The sequence below is a fragment of the Pempheris klunzingeri genome, chromosome 10, assembly GCF_042242105.1.
Source record: "Pempheris klunzingeri isolate RE-2024b chromosome 10, fPemKlu1.hap1, whole genome shotgun sequence".
NCBI classification, from domain to species: Eukaryota; Metazoa; Chordata; class Actinopteri; order Acropomatiformes; family Pempheridae; genus Pempheris; species Pempheris klunzingeri.
The window spans coordinates 17,793,567-17,807,825 of record NC_092021.1 but is presented as its reverse complement, the minus strand read 5'-3'; the positions used below and the strand labels follow the sequence as shown (position 1 = coordinate 17,807,825).

Here is a 14,259-nt window from a genome sequence, read left to right as displayed (position 1 = left end):
AAACAAACAAACAAAAAAAAAAAGGGAACAACTGACCACCAGGCTGCCTCTGCGCATCCTCAAATATTCAAGAGAAATGGACAAAGCTGTATTATTTAGAAAATAATTACACAATAGCATTAATAGTAATATCAATAATACTGTAATAATACACACGACTCGCTTGGAGTGTAGTTATTAGACTAGTGAGGTAATAAAAAGAGCGCAACATAATTTTGGCACACATACACACACGCACACGCACGCACACGCACACAGGAACTACATATTACAAATGCGTGAGTTTAGGCGCTTCCTGAATCCTTCCCTGAGACGCTTGGTGAGAGGTGAGGTCTGTGTATGTGGGATGGGGATCACAGGGTCCATGATGGTGGTTTCCTGGGATCTGAGCGGCACAGCTGTAGTCCACGCTGGTGGATGATGGGTGGGGAAGATGGCCGAGGTTGAACATGGGGCCCGAGGCTGGCATGGAATCAACAAAGTTCCCACCCACATAAACGGGGCTGCCTTGCAAATTGGCGTTGGCAAAGCTGCCGTTGCTCTGCATGCCGTGGTGTTCATACTCGGAGCCCGGGTACCTCTTCTGTTGCGGGATGCAGCCACCCAAGGGTGCCGTGTACGCGGCCAAACCGTACATGTTTTGCTGGGGTTTGGCGAAGGATGGGGGCGAGGGCGCGTCATAGCTGAGGCTGTTTTGAAGCTGGCCAGAGTATCCAATGTGATTTGGGCCACTCAGCGGCGGGCTTCTATCCGGGGAGTGTCCCAGGGGAGAGTGTGGGAGCCCTTTAGACTTCTGGTCCTTTTTGTATTTCATCCTCCTGTTTTGAAACCAGATCTTTATTTGGCGCTCGGTGAGATTCAACAGATTTGCCATTTCCACTCTCCGAGGGCGACAAAGATAGCGGTTAAAGTGAAACTCCTTCTCCAGCTCCACAAGTTGTGCGCTGGTGTAAGCAGTTCTGACCCGTTTGGAGGCTGGTCCCGGTGGGCTCTTCTCATCACTCACCTCGCCACCTGTGAAGGAACCACAGCATCATCTCAGCGCCATTTGATCACCAAAGCAATCATATAACTGTGTGCACAACAAGGCCCTGTTCACCCTCACACCCCCATGCCTGCACACACACACACACACACACACACATAAATCACAACCATCTCTACCTGCAGTGGTGCAGTTGTTGCCCTTCTGCTTTGAGTTCTGCCGGGTCTCCTTCATCCAGGGGAAGATCTGCTTTGTGAGGGCTGGTGTGGCAGCACTGGAGGCGCTGCTGGATGGGGACTTCTTCTTCTGGGATGCAGAGCTGTTGGAGCTGGGAGAGGATGCAGACAGTGGAGGTGCCTGCTGCTCCCCAATACTGGTACTGCTGCTGTTGCTCTGACTGCTGCTTTGCCGCATGCAGTCTCCGTTCAGGTCACTGTCTTTGAGGGTCGGTGGCCGGACAGTGGAGGTCTGGATGGGACACACTGAGCCCTGGTAGTCCCCTTCAATGTTAGAAGCAGGGTAGGACTGATGAGCGGGGCCATAGCTGTAAGAGTCTGGTTTGGGGTAGGTGTAGCCTCCAAAAAGTCCAGAGTTATCGTAGTATGTTGCTTTCTGCATTGTGTGGATTCAAAGCCAATAAGCCAGTGCAACTCTATCCAATGGCATGGATGTTGTTTATTCACGTGATTGGTGTTTCCCACCGTTGCTCCAGTCTGTGACCTATAAAAAGAAACACATCAGACTCCTGTGGGCACATGTGCACAAAGGCCTATACTCATTATGGCTGCACCTTCCTTAACATTGGTCCAATGACTGTGTGAGACTCAAGAGTTTAAATAAACTGATTCACAATAAACCTGGATATTCACTCTGCTTGGCCCAAGACTTGTGGTGCTGTAGGCTACAGCAGCTATTAAATTAGAAATTACCAGCTGTCTCTACAGTGTCTGTGGCAGTGATGCATCTCCAAGCTCCACATTCGAGCTGTTTGACTCATTTCTGGCACAAAACAGTTAAAGTTTAACTTGTGCTAAAAGGACCCTCTGGGAGGCTTTAGGAGTCCCTCAGAAATAAGCTGAATCAGCATTTCACTCTCTCTCTTTCTCTCTCTCTCTCTCTCTCTCTCTCACACACACACACACACACACACACACACACACACAATACCCTTTTCACTAATCACAAGGCCTGACAAAGCCCGTCATGCATTGTTCCCTGCAGCAGAAATATAGCCCACCAAGGCCGTGCAAACGCATTTGGATCACATGTTTACGCACACAAGAAGCTACAAAAACCTCCTCCACTGTTTGTTATTAATGGTGATATCAAAAATGAGGGTGGTAGAGGGTGGTAGAGAGAGAGAGAGAGTTTTGTTGGGGGGGTAAATATGATATTTCATTAGCCTTTAAACATGCATCAGGCCCATCTATTTTTTGGCTGGTTGGTTGGTTGGTTGGTTTTTGCCTCTGATCCGGTCGTGGAGATTCACTGATTGAGAGAAAAATGGTCAGATATTGTGGTGGATGTTTTTTTTTTGATAGGAGCTACATTTGTTTTAAGAATACAACAGAGAAACGCACGGCAACATTTAAACTAAGTTGAAAGTAGAATATCAAAGGGCCCTGTACTGTATGTTGGTGGCTTGAGGAGCTGCAGTCTGCGCCGTGCATAACAATTGCACCTGTCAGTGTGGACCGCGGCAAAATTTATGACCGCAAATGTTATGGTTGTAAACGGCCTCAGAGAGGAATGAAAAGCAAAACACTCCTCAAGGCTCGCAGCCCTCAGAAGTGTAAAACTAAGCGTAGGAGGAAGGCAAGGGAAAGAATTTCATACTCGGCGACTTCTCCCATACAGAGGCTCGGTTTATAAATGATGCCTCCATTCTGGCTGAGCGCGAGTCTGCAGCCAAACTCCGAGGTGAAAGACTGGAGACTGTGGTGCTGGTTGGTTTGGCGATGAGGCGTCTTGTAACGCGGTTAAAGTGTGGAAATCGTGGGACGAGGTGGTGAAATTCTTCCTGATTTTTTTCTTTTTATTGTTTGCATGTTTTGATGTTTGAGATGGATGGTGAAGCCGATTCGTGTATTTTTTCTATTTTCTTTTCACGTGGGGGAAAAAATAGGATTAATTGTGCTGTTGTTAATTAAGCTTTATTCGTGCGAGCGTAGAATTGGACATATTCGAATGGGAGTCTGGCCTGCGCAAATAATCACACGTACAGGCGAAGTTAAGGCCATTCCTCACGTCTGTTTTCGTGATTTAAGCCTCCTGTGAAACAATGTGAGCGTTAATGTGCAGCCTAATAACAAATCACCCTTTCACCTTGTTAGCAGTTGGCTGTGTTGTCCAGTCGCTTCATTAAAGAAATGTTACTCACCGAAATCTGCGCAAATCTCTTTTATGTCCCTCACGCATTCATCACTGCTCCCACCTCGACCTGGAAGAGAAATAAAATAAATGTGTCCTCCACATCAGATTTTTTTTTTTTTCCTTTTTAAATCACATTCAAGTATGGGCCTAACATAGGATGAATACGTCCATAATTTCTACAGAAATCAAGATGAATACCACCAGGCCCAGTCCACCACTCAAAAGAAAATTAAAATAATTAAAAAAATAATAATAATAATTTAAATATAGAAGCTCCAGTTACAAATATGCATAATGCAAATGATTCTCACCTATTTTATATTCAATTTTGTTTAATTTTTTTGGGCCCCTTTAATTCAGTTCAATGAGAAGACTGAGGACAGTCACTGCAATGAGCACATATGACACTTTCTGCTGGAGAGAGAAAAAGTCCTGCATGTGCACTTTTACACAAAGAGCCAGTCCAAATATTTAGCAGTCATAAGCTTTTTTAGGTGACCTCTGGGTCATTCGGAGTTAAGTCAAAGTTTAATGAACAACGAGCAGTTTGGCTTCAAGTAGACAGAAGTCTCAACTAAATTCAAAGCAGCTTTTTTACGCGGTGACAGAAACAGAGGAGAAGAGGTTCGACCGACGGCGAGGAAGAAGAAGTTAAACCCGAGAAATGTTCAGTGAATTCTCTTTCCTGTGATCGTGAACGCACCTCTCGCCTCCCTGCCTGTGTTTGAGGACATTTACTTCAAATATAATCACGGGGATTTAAGACTCCTTGGATGTGGAATTATTGTTAAGGCTGGTCGATAATCTGCGCCTGAAGTGCTTTTAAGCACACTGGGCTGCTAGTAGCAGACAAGCTCCTCTTTTCAAACAGCAGTGTTTTTCGCCTACGCGTTGTTACGGTAAGTTTGGTTCACACAATGGGCCGGAGTCACTGTCGAGTGTTATTATCCCAGCCAGTCGTTTCTCCTTGTTAATATTTCAAGTTAAACAGCCTCGAGAGGCGCTTTGTTACTGCTGCAAAATGTTTGTCACGTCCAAGAAATAACTGCAGTGTAATAATAAGTGTATCATCAGTAAAATGCAAGGTCTGTTTAGGAAATACGAGCTGCTCACAAAAAGCCAAATCACCAAGGTTTTTGCTCTTAATGCTGCAGTTGAGCAGCCATTCTGCAGAGGCGCTTTATAAAGGTGGGTTGCACACATACATTAAAGCTGGATCCACTGTTAAAAACAGCAAAATCACGTTAAATATAAGGTGTTATTGCCTTTGGCCCAATTTGTGTTCTACAACACCAAAGACCAAATATTTATATTCACACGAGTTAAGATGAACTAAAACACAAGTGAGCCAAAAAAAACGTATCCAAATGGTGGGAAGAAGCATCTAAGTGTTGCCTTTATCCCCCTGCTCGCTATGCAGCCCGGTAATCCTTTAAAACATCAAATATGAATTCATGTATAATATAGCGTTGCAGGGTAACAAAGCCATACAGCTCGAAACCACATAAATCACGGCAAACGCCACTGTGACGATAAGACAACAAATTAATGTGATTTACGATCCAAAAGTGGAAAAGAAAAAAGTTCCTCTCCTACTTCTTCCTCCGAGTCGCTCTTCATCGAAACGTGAAATCAGCTGAAAAGCGCAGGACAGCTCCGGCTCAATCTGTCGATAATATTTGAACACACTTTCTCAAAAAAAAAAAAAAAAATGAATTTGCTTTTGAGGAGGTGGCTGTGGACTCCATATCCTCACGGTCGGCGGTGAGAGCGACATTAACAAGCATCACCTCCTTGAGTGGAATAAATCATATATATTCCCTTGCATTATATTAACCCGTGGTTAAAGGTTGCTTTCTGCCGTGCAATTGCTTACCTGTGAATCAATTCATCATAAACCAGTTTCCCACTCAGTTTCTGCTCCTCTCCACGCAGTCTCTAGAATAAATCCTTCACCCTTTGTCTGTAGACAATGCTGTCCTAAACCTGATCTTGCTGTTTTTCAGACATTTCCATATACCAATGGAGACAGTATTCCCGAAAGAATGGAAGGACTCGCATTCAGCTACCAATAAAAAGCGAACAAGGTATCCTTATTCCAGAAAAAAAAAAAATCCCTGGCAATCAATCACCCTCTGAAATATACAGGAATTCAGAAAAGGATAGGCCTGTGCAGATTTGGAGCTAACATTGGGATTTTTGGGGTATTTCGGAAGCTTTGTGATGACAAATAAAGGCGCTGCCTTAAGATACAAGCATATTTGTTCACGTGATTGTTCCCTTCTTCGGCCGAGCCTTACCTCACCAATCCATTTTGATAAAGGGTGGCGTTTATTTCCTCGTCTGAACTGTGAGAAAATGTCCCACTGCCTATTTCTTTTTCATTTCCGGCTGGACTGCGAGCATTGAGCCGCATTTGAACGCAACGCATCATGTTAAATGTGTTATTGTTAATGTGTAAAAGACACGGATATTTCCACACTCACATGCTCCATCAGGGCGGTGGTTCCAGCATCCACAGCGCAGCGTGTTTGCCTGCGTGTGTTGGGATGAATTTCTGTGCATTTTTACATGTTAGAGCAGCTTTGAAATTCCCAGCATTTTGTAGTTTTTCTCCTCGTTTGTTCTTGCAGAGAATTTGTCTGCAGCTGCACAATAAATCTCATTAAAAGTGGGCCTTCAACACAGTTTTAGTATTTTGGATACTGTTATATTCTACTCACTATTATTCTCTCTCTAGCTGTCCTGATTAAACGCCCAATAGCTGCACTGATGTGGGATGAGTGTTTTCAAAATGATTTATGAAATGAACGACATGTGGGGATTTTTTTTTTTTTTTTTTTTTTTCTTCCTTCCAACTGAGGCTGGATTGTATTCAAATAAACCACATTATCATCTTTTGTTTGTTGTGTCTGTCCTCACACACAGCTGAAGCACAAAGAGAGAGCCATGGCTTCTCCTGCATTGTTTTCAGTATCAATCACAGAAGAAGACTGGGAAATAAAAAATAAAAATAAAAACAATGGCGCGGTTTAATAACCAATAAATAAATGTGTTGGTCCAGACCAGAACGGGTTGGAGGAGGAAGATTTGGAGCCGCAGAGAGCGTCGGCTGCTTCAGCGGAGGGTTATCTTTGCTGTGAGGACGGAGGGATGCAGGACTGGTAGCGTCGCAGCATATGTTCAGAGGGTAATAAAAGTGAAAGATTTACAGTTTTCGCCCGGCCCCCCCAGCAGCCTCGCACCCTTTCAGGAATTACTGAGAATGATTTACAAGGAGGCAGAACTGTCAGCCTGCCCAAACTTCCACGACTTCTCAGAAATCAAAATCAAATCACCCCCCACTGACAATAAAAACAGCAGAAATCCGCCGTGTTCTCAAGCAAAAAGTTAAGATAAATAACCTGCTATTTATCTCAGGCTGAAAACTCCGACTATCAATCAAAATGTTCTTTTCTCAGCGAACAAGAGCACACATTTCACAATTTCAACGCTCTGTCTTTTTTTTTTTTTTTTTTTTTAAAAAGTCTTTTTTAAAAAATAAAAAAAATTGGACTAAAGCGGTGAAAATGTGAATTATACAGTGAATAAAGACTCAGTGGGCCCCGTGGAGGGGCCACACTCAGCTGTATGAGTCCGAAAGAGCATTTATTCAGAGCGAGCATCCATAAATACATGTCACTGCCCTTTAGTTTTTACCATTTATCCTATCAATCCGTTTCAAGATATGTGCCTCAGCAGCAAGTCCAACACTTCTACCATTTCTGATATATTTCATTTCAAAAAAAAGAAGAAGAAGAAGAAGAAGAAGAAGAAGACATGCACACAGCAACTAACCACAGCCCATACAATCCTTCCCGGAGCGCACACATCAAAGGGAGCAATTTATCAAATATCACGACATTTGATATCGTCATTTACCAGCTCGGGCAGAATGAACAATGCTGAAATATTTACCTACCCAAGCATCCATCGGTTCGGCTGTGTTGCTAAAGTGCGGGGTTGCGCCGGGTATCGGATATTATTTTCTTGGGGGATCTCTTCAGTTTTCAAGTCTGATAGAGTCCTTGCGATTAATGACGACGCCGTGTTTCTAGGGGGACGTGCTGCATTAATTATTTAGACAATCACGTGGTCGAGAATAGAGAGCGGAGTGGTATAGTCTCTGGATTATATCTCTGAATGCAGACAGCGCACTTTAATATATCTTAGGGGGGTTGTCTGACTCGGAGAGGCTTCTGCGAAAACAGCTGGAAATCAAATATGGCCGGATGGAGAGCGACGACGTTGTATTCCTGCACTGGGTGCAGTGTCATTGAAAATGGCACTGCCTTTGGCTCCCATTTATTGCTGTTCAGACATGTAGGTCAGTGTGGCTGCACGCTGCATGTTGTAGTAGGCTGCTCTGACCTGATAATTGCTGGGGAAAACTGGGCTGTGATGCATTTGATTTCGATTCATGATTTAATGGCAAGAGTTCAGAAAACTCAGATTTGATATGAAATGGCTTTAAAGTACTAAGTGTTATATAATAGAATACCAAGCTGCAGTTAGCTCAAGTACTAGTTGTGTGTATTATATTATGTATATTAGGTAGATTAGTGGCAAAAAAGGTAGATTATGTGCAAAAAAAAAACAAAAAACAAAAAACCACCCAACCACCCCCCTTATCCTCCCCCCCTCCTCCCTCCCTCGATCATCCTCTCCTCAGCATCTATGTGCAGATCATTTATGGCAGGATGGTGGATTCAGTATCACTTCTCTCTGAATCTAAGTGACACACGCTTGTATTTTACACACACACACCCGAACACATGGACGCCTGTGCGCCCTGTAGGCCCGCCTGAGCTCAGTGGGGATCAGACAGTGGTCAGTGGGGATGGAAACACAGCTGAGTGACTGGACTGGAGATTGTCTTTCCACATGTCCGTTTTATGACCACTTGTGTTTGTATCACAACTGATTCTGCAGCGTGTGGGGGGTCGGAGGTCACTGTTGCAGTGGGTCACATTCAATAAAGGCATAACTCATACAGCGTGAGGGGTTTTGATATCAAATACCAAATGTATGCAGTTGTTCATTACGTGTGTGCGTCTGCAGTTACTGATACATGTTTTATAACGTGGTTTTGGAGCAGGACCACCACCTCTGACAGAGTTTTCATTTGTTAGTTTGAATCTGCCAGGGCAGTGGAGTCCTTTCTGTCTCTATTCTACAATTAACTTTCTTAATGCAATGGATATTTTGCAATTAAGACTCAAATCAAAGTCTCGTGAGAACCCAGACGCAGTTTTCATTGATCAAAATGCGATTGAAAAGCTCCACCAAGAGCTTTTTGAGGATGATTTTGCGCAATCATGCGCTCCTTTCGAGAAAAGCTAAGGAATGAAAATCAAGACAAGCCAAAGAAAACACTCGTTCTTTGACGTGTTTCAAAGATATTCCGCACTTATCTCAGAGCAATGCTACATTTATGCTCGTAAATTTCATGCCTGACAGGAGAGGAGGCAGAATTTGCCCATGCAGCGCACATTTGGTGCATTTGTGGATGTTTTGGAAACGGGGGTATCCATATGGCTCCACGAGCTTGTTACCACTGGAGAAAAACTGTTTTCCCACCAAAAGTGATCGTTTTGATGGCAAGTGGTGCAAAACGAATAAAACTAAATAACCATAACGCATTTTAAAAAAATGGAAATAAAAGTTTTGAGCAGTCAGAGAAATTATAAAATACCTGAGTGGGGCCCGGGGAAATAAATGCCCTCAAAAATCTAAATATTTCTCGGGTGGAGAAAATAAAAATGTCGCGACAAAGTGACCATTGCAGTCATTTAAATGCATAATCAGTAGAAATCTTTATTTTTGTCCAATATACTTCTCGCATCTCAATGCACAATACAAGGTAAAAAGCATGTACAAAAATAAAAACCAAAAAGATTGCATATTGACATGAGGAGACAAATGCACAAAATCAGAACCTTTTTTTTTGGAGAGGGGGTGAGGGGGGAGCTGCGCCTGACATAAATACTGTTAAAACACGTGTAAAAACTATGGAATTGGCGCTCTGACTCTTGCTTTGAATGCTTTGGCTTTTTAAGTGTGAAAAAAAAAGTCCTTCAAACCAAAGCGAGCAGCGCCTGGGAGAGAAAATGCTGCCTGTCCGGCGGGTCAGGGGTGTCGGGGTCAGTCCTTGCGGCTGAAATGTGTCCCCTGGATGAACCTGCCACTGCTGCTTTGTCGACCTTCGGCTGAAATACCTTTTCAAGCTTCTCCTCGCGAAGACTTCACAGAGAAGACCTCCTCGGACTTAGAGAGCTTCTGGGCTTTTTTTTGTTTTGTTTTTGTGTGTGTGTGTTTTTTTGTGTGTCCGAAGACAATGACGGTACAAAACAAGAAATATCTGTCTTGAAAGGTGACGTGAAAGCTCCCCTCGGTCAGCTCGGTGTGAATGAAAAACTAGAAGATTCCCACATTAACTAAGACTAAAAACTTTGCATAAAGCCATGCTAATAATGCACAAGAGTTCAAACATATTTTTAGATTAATAAAAGTTTATCGAATACTTAATTAAAATTGTATGTGTGCTATAAGAAAAATGTACAATTTAATAAATAATGACGTAAAAATCATATTAAGAAAAATAAACAATTACACTCCTAAATATTCTGGATTTAATTATTTCCGATGAGAAACATCCAATATCAATTTGATGCCATGCAGGAACAAATGATCTTTCATATTAGAGTTTCAAATGGCACGAGAGAGAGCCCCTGTTTACAAAGATGTCAGGAGAGATTTATAAGGGCACTCAGAATAGTGTGCTCACAGGAATGTCTTGCTTTCGGGAATAATATTTAGGCTACGAAAAATTTAAAGCTTTATTGTACAAAATAAGTTAAAACACACGAGTCACAAAAATCTGAAAGATTCAACGGGATGTTGTAATTTACGAAAGTAGGATGTGTTAGGCGTGTTCTGAGGAAATAATGCCTCCTTCAAGTATACGTATATATCTCTATATATTGTGCGTTTAATGTGGAGTTTCTGGAGACTGGAATAACCTGTGTGCGAGAGTAATTCGAACGAAGGACTTCCCTGTTGTGAATAAAGTAATTCAATGTTTAAACCAGCGTGAGTCCACGTGAGAAGAGCAGAAACACTTTGTTTAAATCCATGAAATCAGCCGAGGTTGCTCATTAAATGTCCTCAGGGGGGTCAACGTCCCAAGAAAAAGGAGAAGGAATAAAGAAAAACAAAGTTTGTTTCGACGTTTTTGTGTCTCTTTGTGGAGATTAAAACAAAGAAAAAAAGTCTCAACTTTCAAAACCTCAAGACTGATTGATTTTCTGTCTTGAATCAACACTGCTGGGGTCATTTTTTTTTGTTAAATTAAAAAAATAAAATGGCTAAAAACGACATCAGTCCATGCAAAAGTCAGATGCAACCTTTGTCTTTTTTTTTTTATGTACAGTTAATTTCTGAGGGTGAGCCACCTTCCTCTCTTATAACGACGTGATATCAGTCTGGATATCCTTCTGAATGCTCTGCAGATGGCTGGAGGCTGGTGCGGATCTGCCCTTGGTGTTGGGTAGTTTGTGATCTTTCTTCCATTTCATCCGTCTGTTTTGAAACCAGATTTTGATTTGCCTTTCGGAGAGACAAAGAGTGTGAGCTATCTCAATCCGTCGCCGCCTGGTCAGATACCTGTTAAAATGAAACTCCTTTTCAAGCTCCAAGACCTGCTGCCGGGTGTAAGCTGTTCTGGACCGTTTGGGCTCTGGTCCTGTGTAATCCGGGTTCACTGGGAGAAAGAAAACAATTTAAAGAAAAAGAAAAAAAAAAAAGTCACCAAATGTGGCCAAAGCTGCATGCAGGCAAAAACAACACAACTAGGACACACACACACACACACTCTCTCTCTCTCTCTCCCTCTCTCTCTCTCTCTCCTTCTCTCTACACGGGGCGCTGAAACTTTAGGAAAATTCACATGGAGGCGAGATCAGGAAATAATGGCTGATTTTAACTGGATTTAAGCTGATATGCTGCACATTTAAAGCACCATTACAACCGGCCAATGTGTGTTTTCAGTAGCATTCAGGCGCTCACCTAGCGGCCTATTTCCTGAGCTATAAAAATTTATGACTTGTGTAATTGGCGAGGCCTTTCAAAGACTCCCATAAATATTACACTGAATGATTTCTAAAGTGCAGGTCTCAGTTGGACCATAAGGGAGGAAGAAGAGGAGGAAGAAGTAAGTGGAAATCTTACCAGTAGTTACGTGGACTTTCTTCATCCAGGGGTAAACTACTGCAGGCTGCTTGGCTTGTATCCCGTTTTGGCTCTTTGTGTTTTGCTGCTGTCCACAAGTCCGAGGTCCGGACACTTGGACCGGGGGCCCCTGCTCAGTCTGTGCGGTAAAAGGGCTCGGGTTGCCGGGTCTCTCCTGCACATGACCCCGTGGCTGCACTGTGGAGTCCTGCACAGTGTTGCAGCTGAAGGGCTGCTCCGTGTAGTTTGGCCGTGGGTAGATCCCTGGATGCTGAAAGTCTGTGTCCTGCGATGGACTGTAGTAGTCCGAGCCCTGCTCAGGTATATAGTTATTTTGTGAATATTCCTCGCAGGGAGGAAATTTAGGATCCACATACTTAGAGTTCACCATATACGAACTCATGGCCATTAATTTCTGAAGGTAGAAAATACTAATTTTTCTCGAGTTGTCTTTTTTTCCTCCCTCCATAAAGCCCTCCTACTTGGTGTCAACTGAATAAAGTTAGCGAACCATGTGACCAGATCGGCCAATAGAGGTGATGCTGGTCCATAAACGGGTAAACATACAACTAAAAGCAATTTTATCAAACGTAAAATACACCAAAATGTGACCCTGGTGGAGAAAAAAAAACACAAACGCTGCCATGAAGCTTCTGAATGTGTGTTTGGATTTAGAGGAAAAAAACCAAAACATGCTGCATGAATATGAAAAACACTCATAGGTTTAATACCTTACTTCAATATTCAACTTTAGAATTGTAAAACAAATATAGATGTAAATGCTGCCTGTGCGTGGGGTGTTTTATCAGAGCAGATATAGAAATAGATCAGTTTCTACAGATCTAAATTGAAGGCTCGGTGTTCAACAGAGAAACCAACAAAAGATACAAAAAGCCCCATGGCATAAAAGCAGCGAATAATGACTGAGGACAATTGATGGACACTGTCTTTGTCAAGAAGGGGTCATCCAAAAGTTACACGAATCTCATCACTTCATCTGCTCCCATCCCTTTGGAAAAAAAAAACGGTGTCAGGAGCCCATTGGCCAGCAGCAGCAGCCTCTGGGAATCAATAATGTAGAGACACAAACGACCCACAGGAGGAAAAGACGCTACAGCCGGAGTGTGCTCAGGGTTCTTTTAGTAAATCCATTTGGTGTTTCAGTCCAACACACTGAGCTGGATGGAACAGCAGCCTTCTTCTTCTTCACCATGTTTATTTTCATGTGAAACATTTTGTGTCAGATTTCCTTTGAGCCTATTTGAGTTTCCAGCCCCCTCTTGTGAAGTATGTGCTGTTGTCAGATTCACTCCAAATCACAAACCCACACTGCAGCATCTGACAGCACGTCAGCCACCAAATCAGACGGCAATAAGTCAATAAATCGAAGTTTTTTCATCGACCATATACTCCCCTAGAATCGAATCTGTGACTGTGGTTTTATCACACAAATTCGGTTCTACAGGGTATATATAGACGACGGCAAGCGACACTGCCCACTTTTAGCCCCATAATCAGAGCGCTTTATTTTGAAGAGCACTTTCAGCCAAACAAAATTTACAAAGTGGCTCACAGTCAGGATAAACAAAGACATCAGAGGAACAAGGTTACATGAGGAAATAAGAGGCATGCATCACAACCAGATGGGAGAGGTCTAGTATTATAAGCTACAGTTATATCAGTGTCTTTTCAGTGTGGACTTTTAACCATTTTCTCCCACTGGAGCAGCTCTTTCTCTCGTTTTTGATGATTTCCTTTAAATGTTTTTGTGTGTGTGTGTGTCTGGGACAAGCATCTCATCGAGTTTAAGGTTCTTAGTGATCTCTGTGTTTGGTTTGGACCCATTCTGGTCACTCTGTGGCCCCAAAAGTCAGTCGCTTCTTCACAGAAAAGGAAACTGCAGGTCTATACAGGATATCTCTGTATTACTGACAACTGAAGCAGCACACGACTAACAAAAGACTGTGAACGAAAATATGAGTCTCAGGTCAAACCAGGTTTATCTGCAGTGAGTCATTTCCCCTCCACACCAAGAAAAAAACACTTCAAGTGATAGAAATAGTTTTTTTTTTTTATAAATAACTTACAACAGATAAGCGCTGAAGGGTAATACAGAGGATTAATCTGGAGGAGTTTATCACCACTGCCCAAAAGATGAGGCCAGAGGCCGCGGAGGTCAAACCAAATCATTTACAAACTTATCAAAAAGTTCAATTATTTTTCGGCCCTGGTGACAGCTCAAAGGGTGCAAAAGTTGACCAATTCCTAGTCAGCCATTAACTAAAGCACCATGGCGGCTCCTGCGAGTGCTTCTGAAACATTTTACAAATGAATTAAAGCTCAGAATTCTTAAGTTTGGTTTGTTGATTTCCTTTTTTTTTTTTTTATTATCCCCTCAATATCCCCTCAAAATCACTATTATGCTATAATACATAATTCCGTCTAAACGTGCAGGCTTTATCAGTCTGTTTATGACAAAAGAGTCCTAAATTCACACGAGTCAGATTGAAAAAAATGGAAATCTAACCTCAGGTTTTAATTCATGTTGCATTTTTAAAGTACATTTGGCCAAATGTGATTCTGAAGCAGACACACAGAACAACAAAAAAAGGCCACGTATAGGAACATTTGTA

At 42.6% G+C, this 14,259-nt stretch overlaps 2 protein-coding genes across 2 annotated transcripts; both read right to left on the bottom strand.

Moving 5' to 3' along the window:
* Positions 1-268: 268 nt before the first annotated feature.
* On the bottom strand, positions 269-1,603 carry hoxd3a (homeobox D3a). The gene is made up of 2 exons (XM_070837717.1): positions 1,165-1,603; positions 269-1,014 (listed from the first exon to the last, which is right to left on the bottom strand). Exons 1-2 carry the CDS (start codon positions 1,601-1,603, stop codon positions 269-271), a joined length of 1,185 nt encoding a protein of 394 aa, XP_070693818.1.
* Positions 1,604-10,860: 9,257 nt separating this feature from the next.
* On the bottom strand, positions 10,861-12,095 carry hoxd4a (homeobox D4a). Its single transcript, XM_070837718.1, has 2 exons — positions 11,627-12,095; positions 10,861-11,159 (listed from the first exon to the last, which is right to left on the bottom strand). The coding sequence occupies exons 1-2, from the start codon at positions 12,093-12,095 to the stop codon at positions 10,861-10,863; spliced, it is 768 nt and encodes a 255-aa protein (XP_070693819.1).
* Between the last annotated feature and the right edge of the window lie 2,164 nt (positions 12,096-14,259).

Coding starts and splice junctions, on each gene's coding strand:
- hoxd3a (XM_070837717.1), bottom strand. CDS start 1,603: ATGCAGAAAGCAACATACTACGATAACTCTGGACTTTTTGGAGGCTAC. Junction 1,015..1,164: donor CAACAACTGCACCACTGCAG/GTAGAGATGGTT, acceptor GTTCCTTCACAG/GTGGCGAGGTGAGTGATGAG.
- hoxd4a (XM_070837718.1), bottom strand. CDS start 12,095: ATGGAGGGAGGAAAAAAAGACAACTCGAGAAAAATTAGTATTTTCTAC. Junction 11,160..11,626: donor GAAAGTCCACGTAACTACTG/GTAAGATTTCCA, acceptor TCTTTCTCCCAG/TGAACCCGGATTACACAGGA.